Genomic DNA, 13,179 nt, shown 5'->3' with positions numbered 1-13,179 from the left:
CTCACTTGTTATGGAGGGATGCTGACTCAGTTTTTCAGGATAGCAAATGGGAAGTTGTGGTACAGAAAATGGCCCAGAGATCACCAGTGTGTGTGTGTGTGTGTGTGTGTGTGTGTGTGTGTGTGTGTAGTGAGTGAAGTGTTATGGAACATTGTATGTATAGCGTGTGCAGTGACTGATAGTGAGATATGAGTGAACAATGTGACATTACATTATTCAATAAGTTATTTGTAAAAAAAGTATTGTATAGCAGGAGTAAATCTAATGATTGTCTCTAGCTGTTGTGGTCTTCAGTCCTGAGCCTGGTTTGATGCAGCTCTCCATGCTACTCTATCCTGTGCAAGCTTATTCATCTCCCAGTACCTACTGCAGCCAACATCCTGCTGAATCTGCCTAGTGTATTCATCTCTTGGTCTCCCTGTATGATTTTTACCCTCCACGCTGCCCTCTAATACTAAATTGGTGATCCCTCGATGTCTCAGAACATGTCCTACCAACCGATCCCTTCTTCTAGTCAAGTTGTGCCACAAGCTCCTCTTCTCCCCAATTCTATTCAATACCTCCTCATTAGTTATGTGATCTACCCATCTAATCTTCAGCATTCTTCTGTAGCACCACATTTCGAAAGCTTCTATTCTCTTCTTGTCTAAACTATTTATCGTCCATGTTTCACTTCCATACATGGCTACACTCCATACAAATACTTTCAGAAATGAGTTCCTGACACTTAAATCTACCCTCGATGTTAACAAATTTTTCTTCTTCAGAAACGCTTTCCTTGCCATTGCCAGTCTACATTTTATAACCTCTCTACTTCGACCATCATCAGTTATTTTGCTCCCCAAATAGCAAAACTCCTTTACTACTTTAATGTCTCATTTCCTAATCTAATTCCCTCAGCATCACCCAACTTAATTCAACTACATTCCATTATCCTAGTTTTGCTTTTGTCGATGTTCCTCTTACACCTTCCTTTCAAGACACTGTCCACTCTGTTCAACTGCTCTTCCAAGTCCTTTGTTGTCTCTGACAGAATTACAATGTCATCGGCGAACCTCAAAGTTTTTATTTCCTCTCCATGGATTTTAATATCTACTCCGAACTTTTCATTCATTTCCTTTACTGCTTGCTCAATATACAGATTGAATAGCATCGGGGAGAGACTACAACCCTGCCCTTCCCAACCACTGCTTCCCTTTCATGTCCCTCGACTCTTATAACTGCCATCTGGTTTCTGTACAAATTGTAAATAGCCTTTCGCTGACTGTATTTTACCCCTGCCACCTTCAGAATTTGAAAGAGAGTATTCCAGTCAACATTGTCAAAAGCTTTCTCTAAGTCTACAAATGCTAGAAATGTAGGTTTGCCTTTCCTTAATCTTTCTTCTAAGATAAGTCGTAGGGTCAGTATTCCCTCACATGTTCCAACATTTCTACGGAATCCAAATTGATCTTCCCCGAGGTTGGCTTCTACCAGTTTTTCAATTCGTCTGAAAAGAATTTGCGTTAGTATTTTGCAGCTGTGACTTATTAAACTGATAGTTCGGTAATTTTCACATCTGTCAACACCTGCTTTCTTTGGGATTGGAATTATTATATTCTTCTTGAAGTCTGAGGGTATTTCGCCTGACTCATACATCTTGCTCACCAGATGGTAGAGTTTTGTCAGGACTGGCTCTCCCAAGGCTGTCAGTAGTTCTAATGGAATGTTGTCTACTCCGGGGGCCTTGTTTTGACTCAGGTCTTTCAGTGCTCTGTCACACTCTTCATGCAGTATCATACCTCCCATTTCAGCTTCATCTACATCCTCTTCCATTTCCATAATATTGTCCTCAACTGCATCGCCCTTGTATAGACCCTCTATATACTCCTTCCACCTTTCTGCTTTCCCTTCTTTGCTTAGAACTGGGTTTCCATCAAAGCTCTTGATATTCATGCAAGTGGTTCTCCTTTCTCCAAAGGTCTCTTTAATTTTCCTGTATGCAGCATCTATCTTACCCCTAGTGAGATAAGCCTCTACATCCTTACATTTGTCGTCTAGCCATCCCTGCTTACCCACTTTGCCCTTCTTGTCGATCTCATTTTTGAGACGTTTGTATTCCTTTTTGCCTGCTTCATTTACTGCATTTTTAAATTTTCTCCTTTCATTAATTAAATTCAATATTTCTTCTGTTACCCAAGGGGTTCTAATAGCCCACGACTTTTTACCTATTTGATCCTCTGCTGCCTTCACTATTTCATCCCTCAAAGTTACCCATTCTTCTTCTACTGTATTTCTTTCCCCCATTCCTGTCAGTTGTTCCCTTATGCTCTCCCTGAAACTCTGTACAACCTCTGGTTCTCTCAGTTTAATCACGTCCCATCTCCTTAAATTCCCACGTTTTTGCAGTTTCTTCAGTTTTAATCTACAGTTCATAACCAATAGATTGTGGTGAAAGTCCACATCTGCCCCTGGAAATGTCTTACAATTTAAAACCTGGTTCCTAAATCTCTGTCTTACCATTATATAATCTATCTGATACCTTTTAGTATCTCCACGGTTCTCCCATGTATACAACCTTCTTTCATGATTCTTAAACCAAGTGTTAGCTATGGTTAAGTTATGCTCTGCGCAAAATTCTAACAGGCAGCTTCCTCTGTCATTTCTTAGCCCCAATCCATATTTACCTACTATGTTTCCTTCTCTCCCTTTTCCTACGCTTGAATTCCAGTCACCTATGACTATTAAATTTACGTCTCCCTTCACTATTTGAATAATTTCTTTTATCTCCTCATACATTTCATCAATTTCTTCGTCATCTGCACTGCTAGTTGGCATATGAACTTGTACTACTGTAGAAAGTGTGGGCTTCGTGTCTATATTGGCCACAATAATGCGTTCACTATGCTGTTTGTAGTAGCTTACCCGTACTCCTATTTTTTTATTCATATTAAACCTACTCCTGCATTACCCCTGTTTGATTTTGTATTTATAACCTTGTATTCACCTGACCAAAAGTCTTGTTCCTCCTGCCACCGAACTTCACTAATTCCCACTATATCTAACTTTAACCTATCCATTTCCCTTTTTAAATTTTCTAACCTACCTGCTCGATTAAGGGATCTGACATTCCACACTCCGATCCGTAGAACGCCAGTTTTCTTTCTCCTGATAACAACATCCTCCTGAGTAGTCCCCGCCTGGAGATCCGAATGGGGGACTATTTTACCTCCGGAATATTTTACCCAAGAGGACGCCATCATCATTTAATCATACAGTATAGCTGCATGCCCTCGGGAAAAATTACGGCTGTAGTTTCCCCTTGCTTTCAGCCATTCGCAGTACCAGAACAGCAAGCCTATTTTGGTTAGTGTTACAAGGCCAGATCAGTCAATCATCCAGACTGTTGCCCCTGCAACTACTGAAAAGGCTGCTGCCCCTCTTCAGGAACCACACGTTTGTCTGACCTCTCAACCGATACCCCTCTGTTGTGGTTGCACCTACGGTACGGCTATCTGTATCATTGAGGCACGTAAGCCTCCCCACCAATGCCAAGGTCCCTGGATCATGGAGGGGGGGCGGGGTCTCTAACTAGAAGTCTGTAAATATATGTGTACACAAATTAGCTTATTTTAAATTGATCTAAATTTGTAAATATAATAGAAGGAAACATTCCACGTGGGAAAAAATATATCTAAAAACAAAGATGATTTGACTTACCAAACGAAAGCGCTGGCACCTCGATAGACACACAAACAAACACAAACATACACACAAAATTCTAGCTTTCACAACCAATGGTTGCGTCATCAGGAAAGAGGGAAGGAGAGGGAAAGACGAAAGGATTTGGGTTTTAAAAGAGAGGGTAAGGAGTCATTCCAATCCCAGGAGCGGAAAGACTTATCTTAGGGGGAAAAAAGGACGGGTATACACTCGCACACACACACATATCCATCCACACTTATACAGACACAAGCAGACATATACCATTTAGGTCATAGCAGGAGTATCTCAGTGGGCCAGTGTAAAGACTAGTTACATGGTAAGAGGATTGAAAGGCTGAACAGGTCAACATATAGCATCAGAGTTGATAATATCATTGGAAATGTACTGTTATTAACAAACTGCATGATCAGGCCGATTGATAGTCACTGTGTGTGTATGCTGCCCTGTCACAACTGCACTGCCCATCGGTGGTTCAAGAACAACATGGAGAAGCTCAATAAATGGGATAAATTTCAAGCAGAACTGTAGAAAATGTTTAGTGGCAATCAGCAAAGCCTGCACAGCAGAACAACTGAAGAACAAGGTCCAATGTCATGGAGAAATGACAGAGTCATACATACAGATGTTTTGGCCCTATGCCAAATGATGAATACAAATGACAGAAGGCAACAGAATCCCATACTTGATGAAAGGAGTCAGTAAGTCATGTATCAAGCACTTCTGGTAAAGGGTGTCACAATGACAGAGGAATTCATCTACTGATCCCAGCAAACCAAGCAAATGCAACAGAAAGAGTTGGACAAAAGAAGTATGACTGACTGTCAAAAGCGGTCCCCATCGCAGTTGGGGAAACCACTAGAACTCACCCATTTTCATACACCAGATAGTAAGAGACAAGATAGTGAGGTATAGTGCAGCCAAAAAAGTCGGACTGAATACACAATAAATAGCAGTCATGAATGTTGATGCCATAAGTCAGGAGGTAATGGAGAATGTCTAAGAGGTGCATTGGCCTTTAGCAGCAATATCCACTGACAGCCGAACACACCAGGCAGAATGGACTCAGTGAACTTTGGCTTATGCCGCAACCATCAGACAAGAACCAAGCACCAATGCAAGTACAACTCTATGTACAACCAACTTATGCTCCACAGAAGTACAGAGATTTGGAGAACAGAAGACAACACACTATTGTGTTTCCACTGTGGATGTCCTGGGCATGTTGTACGCTACTGTAGAGAAAGAAGGAGAGTTTTTGAGAACTACTACACTGTCAGGTGCCAAATATCACAACAGTTCTATTCACATCAGTCAACTGAAGGCAATTACAGTCAACCTGCATGTCCATTGTTGTACCATGGGCAAGGCCAGGTTGCAACCCCAGCACGTCATAGTGATTCCCCATAGCCATAAAGAGGTAACAGCCATTCACCCAGATGCTGTGTTATGAAAACTGAGTGAGGCAACCATCTATGGGGGTGAGGCCACCAGAGATGCAAATTCCCCATTAACTATGAGGCGTGTTCAGAAAGTAAGAGTACTGTGACAATAACAGGCTGTGGTTTTTTGTTTTTTGAGGATTGGCACCAATGAGCCATAGAGGTTGTTTTTAATTTTCACTGACCAGAGCAAGTAGTGTGTACACAGTAGTATGTAAATTCACCTTATAATGTCCAGTTGCATGAAATATGTCAGTAGAAATCCCATGGAGTTCGAGCCATATGCTGTGATCCTGTTCCTACTTGTGGCATAACACTTATCAATTTTTTTTTGCAAATCAGAATGGTTTATAAAAAATGGATCACCGTTCTCTCTGTTGGTTGATTAGCCTAAAGGATCTGTTGGGTCAACTGGGAAGATGGGCACTGAGGTGTAAGGAGTATAGCATCACAGTGGTATAAAAATGGAAGCAAACACAAGGACACTGACTGCCTTTCCAGGAATCCTTTGGTGGAACACGGCAGCAGTGACAGCTGCAATAAATGATATTGTTGCTGAACAGAGGAAAGAATGAGCACTGCTGATAACCACAGAAGTCTTGAAGAAAGACTAATTGACCAAAGGAGGATTCTAATTCATTAATGGAGCACTGTACAGATGAACTATGATCCAAAGGTGCAGAAATGGTTGCGTGTCATCCCAGCTCATCTACAGCCAGTTATCCTGAAGTTTTTCTATGATGCTCCAACAACTGGTCATCTGGGATTTGGGATTCATGAAGATTAGATAAAATCAGATGCAGGTATCACTGGCCAGGTGTCCAGTAATTTGTTAGACATTTCTTAGACACTATGTGAGCCACAGTAAAGAATGACAGTGATGAAAGCACATGCTGCAATTACTTTCAAGGGCTTCTGGTACCAGTCCCGAACAGCACCATTCAACTTGTAACACCATAACCTCTGGGGACCCTATATCTGATTTCAATCTCATCTCCACTCTCTTGAAGAGGAGATATATATAATGCTGTATTAGTAAGTTTTAGTAAGTTGCATTTAAACTGTTGTTTTGTCATTGTTTACATTGGGTCTCACCAGTAAATGGAATCAAGGAAACATATTGGATTAAAAATTAATGTACCATCATAATTTACATACAATACAACCTTCAGGCACATGGAAGGAATAATTTCCCTATCTTAATTATGAAGTAATTATTGGTTACAGTTCCAATATTTCCAAGTCAGAGAAAGACAGCTATTTTTATGGTTTGAAGCCAGAAATTGTTTGAGCCCCTAATAAAAGTATGATAAGATGATTTTTCAGTCAGAATCAATCATACTCATGTTTTAAATGGTGTTAGTTAATAGAACTGTAATTATGAGCATATACGAATGTAAACTCATACAAAAAATTAATTAGTTGCATCTAGGCCTTTCAATCAATAAAACTAATCATCCCGTTCACCTGAAAATGTTAGATGGTTTTGTTTTAGTCAGTTAATTACTACATGCAAATTAACAAAATATATTTCAGGAATGATAAAACATGTAATTTATAGTCTTGATAGAAACAGATTCTTTCCTGTCTTTGTAAGGAATTATTCACTTTTATTCTATGTAAATTTCTATGTAATTTGGGAAGATGTATGTAAAAACTCTAATTGCTCTTATGAAAAATTCAGTCATAATAATATAATAATTGTTTAAAAACAATATAAATAAAGGCAATTTGTATGCCCCATACTTCAGTCTTGGGCTGAATTTTGTATAAAAACCATGTATCAGACTTTGTCACAACATAAACTCTTTTATAACTGGAAGATGTAAGTTCTACAATGTAAAACAAGTTCGCTGCCAAATATCAAGTGTGTGAAATAAAAACCTTCGTAAACAAGAACTACTAAAACTTATTTTGACCAACACATAATATCCATGTGATGATGCAGTAACATCAAAATGAATCTAAGGCATCATCAAGAAGCAGCAACCCGGATTACACAAGATACATATAAAACTGGTTGAGGATTATCTGAATGCGGGTAATGTGTTGTAAAATGTGGTATGAAATAATTAGGTAGGACTGAACATTGTTTTTCCTTGTGTTAAACTACGATACACATTCCAAACTTCACATAAACATTTTCGCCACATTTTATTACACACTGAACTGAAATTGAACTCTTGGCGAGGTGCCTGAAGGCTGCAAATGGGAATAGATACAAGTCTGCACTGACTATCTCACCAGCTATGCTATTACCAAAACTGTGCCAACTGCCAAGCTCCACAAATGGCAAAGTTCCTTAAAGATGACATCATTTTAAAAGCATGAAGCACTCCCTGTGATGCCCTCTCATTGTAGAAACGTTTTCCACTTGAGACCTGTATTAGGGATGATTTCATTCTGTGACATCACCCACAGGATGACAACCACTCACCATCCACAGACTACTGGCCCCAAGCATGCTTTAATAACAAGTTGGAAGATATCCTCTAAATACCTATTAATGAAGAATAGAAAAATGGAACTGCACTACCATCCATCGTAACATACACATACAACAAAGCGAAGCAAGCTCTAAGGCTTCATACTATTCTTCTTGCTCCACAGTGATGAGGATGAAATGACAACAGATACACTCTTTCTGTTTCAACTGGATGATACTCAGGATGACTATGTGAAACACCTCATCACCAGGACCAAAGAAGTAAGGCAGCTGGCTTACATATAAATTCTTGACTCCAGGAGAAAACACCAAGTGTGCTACAGTGCCAAGCATAGTAAACATCTACATCTACACAGCTGCTTTACAAATCAAAATTAAGTGCCTTGTAGAGGGTTCTACAAATCATTTTCACACTAATTCTCGATTATTCCACTCTTGAACTGCGTACAGAAAAACAAACAGCTATATCTTTCTGTGAGGGCTCTGATTGCCCTTATTTTATCATGATGATCATTTATCCCTATGTAGGTTGGCAGTAACAAAATATTTTTGCATTCTGAGGAGGAAACTGGTGATTGAAATTTCATGAAAAGATCCTGTCGCAACGAAAAATGCCTTTGTTTTAATGATTTCATCCCAAATCCCATATCATATCCGTGTCTCTCTCTCCCTCTCTTGTTTCTCAATAATACAAAATGTGGTGTTCTTCTTTGATCCCACAGCGTGTATCAGTATTCCAAAATATGATGGACAAGTGTAGGGTAGGCAGTCTCTTTAGTAGATCTATTGTACCTTCTACGTGTTCTTTTAATAAAACGCAGTCTTTGATTCACCTTCTCCACAACATTTCCTATGTATTCTTTCCAATTTAAATTGTTCATAATTGTAATTTCTGGGTATTTAGTTGAATTTACAGCCTTGAGATTTGACTGATTTATCATGTAACTGAAGTTTAATGAATTCCTTTTAGCACTCATGTGGATGTCCTCACAATTTCATTATTTAGGGTCAATTGCCAATTGTGCTACTCTGGGCTATATTCTATCTTTTTTCACTTGTCAGATGACAAATCTGAAGTCAAGGGTTATGACCCCTCATCACGGAAGACGAAAGTACATGACATAATCCATATCCTTCATATGAAGGCTTTCAACAGTCCAAAGGTGCAGACTGATGACTGGAAGCTGAAGGAAACTGAAAACCCACTCAATTATTGGAAACCTTTGAAGGGAGGGGCTATCTTCCATGCTCTTCATAGTGGAGTGGATGTAACAACATCACCAGAAAGCAAGGATTTGCCATGCACAGGAACACTGGCAAGATCTGGTTCTGTGGTGCTGCATTCAGTTCCAAGAACTCTTCTGAAACAATGTGTCACTGTTTCTCTAGGAGAGGAGCAATGGTGCAAGTTGTGATGCAGTGTGGCATAGAAGTTAACATTACTGACTGGTGTGGTGTGCGTCACCAGTTCAAACCCAACCACCAGCATTTAGTAGTTATTTAGCATTGCCGTTTTTAGAAGGTTCTTGAAATATCTTTTGTTTGTACAGCCTAGAATATTTAATATACATATAAATACTTGTATTCTAGAATATTCAGTATTTGTATAAATAGGTGCACTCTCTATACAAGAGGTCAGTTCTATTCTGTTCATGTATCAGTGTCAGATAAATGTACTTTTTAAGTGTCTTATTTCACTGAAGACCCTGCCTTTGAACTTGGACATAATTGTGATTTTGACATGACAGTATTTTTAATGAAATTCTCAAAAGTGCTATTACTTGTGTGCTGCTACATGAAAGTGCCAGATGCTATATGCTTCATTTGGTTAGGTTTCTGCCAATATGACATTGGAAGCTGCTACTACAATAAAATTTTGCTGCATTAATTTTTGGACTGCATTTTGTATGGAGGGTTCTTCAAAAGTTGTAGGTTAGTCACTGGGATACATTTTTTGCATTAAAGAATTACATAATCTGTCACAGAAAAACATCAAAAAAGGAGGGTGTGTGACCATAACTTTATATTAATACACACGGTGGTGTATTGCTGGGACATAAAAATGTTAATGGCGCTCATTCACAGACAGAACAATTACACATTTCTAACAGATTTTAGTACTCCATGCAAGTCATCTTACTTAATTCACAAATATATCCTTTATCAATATGTAATTTAAAATAGAGACCATAATTAAAGACAAACCTACTGGGAAATATGTTTTTTTCCAAATATCTGCCTGGAGCAGCATTTGCCTTAGTAAAGACAGAGGTTATTAATGGAATACATATAACAGCAAAATACTAGAAACTAAGAATGGAAAGGATTGTGAAGCACCTGGGTGAGTGAGCTTCTCGTTCATCTTTGCCTTGAACTCCATGAAAAATTATAGGAAATTCCCTTTTGGGCAGCTGACTCCATCTGCAAGCCATCCTTGTTAAATCTCCACCACAGGCCTGTGACAGACAAACAAAAAAATATAACTGTTTGCATATTTTAACTCTCTAATGGTAGTAACTTTCACCTAAGATGGAATAAGTAGTCCAAATAATCCTTGGTATATTAGGAAATAGTAAGGTAGAGACAAAAGATGAGGTATCAGTCTGCCATGGTACACTCTTTGGCTCTTCAAGAAATGGAAAATATTCAAGTGAATACAGAGAGAAAGACTATTAAGTTAATTGAGCTAGAGTGGAGCAAAACACTGTCGTTAGGCTTCTGTTTATGCAGAGCCAAGAATACAAGCAGAAGTTGCTCCTCCTGTGAGTATGAGTGGTGCATGGACATCGTCGCTTGCTGTGGTGGACATGTTACTCTGTTCAGCCGCCGATGGAAAGCGTTATGGTGGCCCACCAAGTAGTAACCAAAGAGCCTTTATTAACAACAAACTTTATGTAAAATATAATGTAAATGACTTACTCTACTGTATATGGACCGGAGGGAAGGAGGAGTCTGAAGCTCATAGTAAAGTATATTATATCAATGGTTAATTTTCGAATATGGTTGAAATGAAGGAACTCTGGTCATGAATTGTTTACATTGTTTGAAGAGTCAAATGAGCTATTTTTCCAACTGACACAAGAAATTTTTGGGGAAGAGGATCCACACATGGTGAAAAAGATTGTTAGTTGGGAATGAATAGTACAACCAGCTGTAAAAAATAAAGTTATGTGTGACCATTGTATCCAGAAGATATTAGCAAAGAAATCGAATATTAAAAAAGTCATGTGCTAATCATACACGAAGGATGACGTAGATAGAAAGTTATAGGCATTATTAAGACCACAAAAAGTAAATAAATACAAGAAACGTTAAGCTTAAGGATTTGATTCATAAGCATTGTTAAACTTCGAGCTTTGGGGGGAAAAATAATAATAATAATAATAATAATAATAATAATGCATTCGCAATTTCGCAAGACATTCTTGGCTCCGTAATCGAAGTAAATCCAGTAAACAACAGACTAATGACAATTTCCATGAAATGTGCAAATAAAATGTACTGTTTAATTAACGCACACATGCCTATCAACCAGGAGAATAAAACAAATCCAAAAAAAGTAAATAAGTCATGGGAAGTGTTAGAGAATACAGTCTCCAAAATTCCTCAAAATTATGTATAGATTTTAATGGGTGATTTTAATGCACAGTTAGGGAAAGAGAGAAAATTTAGAAAAACGGTCGGTGAATTCCCTGCACATAAATGGACCAATCAAAATGGAAAGAGGCTGGTAGAATTTTGCAGAAATTTCAATCTCAAAATTATGTCAAGTCATTTTAAGAAAAAACCTTCAAAACAAAAGACATGGCGATCACCTAACAAGGACATAGGTGAATTCCAAATTGACCATATTGCAATCTCGTATCCATGTCACAAAGAAATTTTAAATGTTCAAGTTCGTAAAGGCGCCAATATTGACTCAGACCATTACTTAACCCGTGTGAAACTAAAGCTAAAACCCCAAAATTTCAACAAAAGGACACCATTAATCCCCAAATTTGACACCAGTAAAATCCAACCATCATTATTAGCAGACGAATTTGACAAAACAAGTGCACAAAATTGGGAACAACTCAAACACAAGATTATCAAAACAGCTCAAGATCAAATTCCTTTACGAAAACACAAGAAACATGCTTGGTGGAATGAAAACTGTGATCATGCAATCAAAGCCAGACAAGAGACATTTAAAGCATGGAATAGCAACAAGACAGAAGACACATATGATACATTCCTGACAACTAGAAAAGACACTTCAAAACTAATTAGACAAACAAAAAGACAATATGAGAATAGTCAACTCTTAGAAATTGAAGAAGATTTTCAGAAATACAATACCAGAAATTTTTATAAAACTTTTAAAACCAAAATAAAGGGGTACCAACCCCAGAATCTTTGCTTCAAGAAGGAAAATGGACAGTTGGCTCTTAACAACCAAGAAAATTGCAAAGAACTTTCTAAATATTTTAAGAATCTTCTAAATTGCCCCGAGCCCACAGAAAGATTTCCACCAAAAATTCCCCAACAATGCAATCCAGTTTCACTTGCACCAAATGAAGAGGAAATCATTAAAGAAATTCATAGGTTGAAAAACAAGAAAGCATCTGGTGAAGATGGAATTGTTGCAGAACTTTTAAAGGCAGCTGGTCCAAAAACCGTTAAAGAAATTACTTCAATCATGCAAAACATTTGGCAAACTGAAAAAATTCCTGATGAATGGAAAACCGCCTTGATTCACCCACTTCATAAGAAGGGAGACAAAACTGATGTTAATAATTACAGAGGAATTTCTCTTCTTCCAGTCACATACAAAATCCTCTCTCAATGTCTTCTGAACCGAGCACAACAACAACTTGAATGGAAAATTGGCGAATATCAAGCAGGTTTCAGGCCAAATAGATCTTGCCCAGAACAGATTTTAGTCCTCAAACTAATTCTCAGACATCAAAAAATTTACAATAAAAAACTAGTTTGTACCTTTGTAGATTTTAGAAAGGCTTATGACTCAGTGGATCGTGAATCTCTTTTCCAAATTGTGAAAGAACAAGGCCTGGATCCTAAAACCACAGCAATTATCAGAGACACGCTAACTGGTACAAAATCAAAAGTAAAGTTCAGAGGAGAAATTTCAGAACCCTTTGAAATAAAAACAGGCGTGAGGCAAGGTGATGGACTCTCTCCGTTGCTATTTAACTGCGTTCTAGAAAAAGTAATACAAGAGTGGCGCGAACGAAAATTGGAGTTCAAAATTGACCAACCAGTGAAATTAGGACGAACAAATATTCGAATAGATTGTTTGGCCTTTGCAGACGACTTGGTTATTCTAACGCAGGACATCCAAATTGCTCAGAAACAAATAGAAATTCTTAAAGAAACAGCAGAAAGAGTAGGTCTCCAAATCTCATTTGAAAAAACACAGTATATGACTAGCAACAAACTGGCACCCAAACTTTTGGAAATTAAGTATGGAAAAATCAAAAGAGTTTCGCAATTCAAATATTTAGGTGAAACAATCTCAGAGACTGGTCTAGAAAAAATTGGAAATGAAATTCGTTGTCAAAAGATGGAGACAGCTTTTAGACTTACAAA

The 13,179-nt window shown here is 38.1% G+C and overlaps 1 protein-coding gene across 1 annotated transcript in view; it reads right to left on the bottom strand.

The window, feature by feature from the left end:
* LOC126094446 (putative helicase MOV-10) overlaps positions 1 to 13,179 on the bottom strand; it is a 474,995-nt gene that overhangs the window by 69,716 nt on the left and 392,100 nt on the right. The window contains exon 16 of the mRNA XM_049908818.1: positions 9,928 to 10,046. Within this exon, the coding sequence (XP_049764775.1) occupies positions 9,928 to 10,046 (119 nt within the window). The remainder of the gene's footprint in view (positions 1 to 9,927; positions 10,047 to 13,179) is intronic.

This window comes from Schistocerca cancellata, chromosome 8 (assembly GCF_023864275.1).
Source record: "Schistocerca cancellata isolate TAMUIC-IGC-003103 chromosome 8, iqSchCanc2.1, whole genome shotgun sequence".
NCBI lineage: Eukaryota > Metazoa > Arthropoda > Insecta > Orthoptera > Acrididae > Schistocerca > Schistocerca cancellata.
The sequence above is the reverse complement of the archived record's forward strand: the minus strand, read 5'-3'. Positions and strand labels throughout refer to the sequence as shown.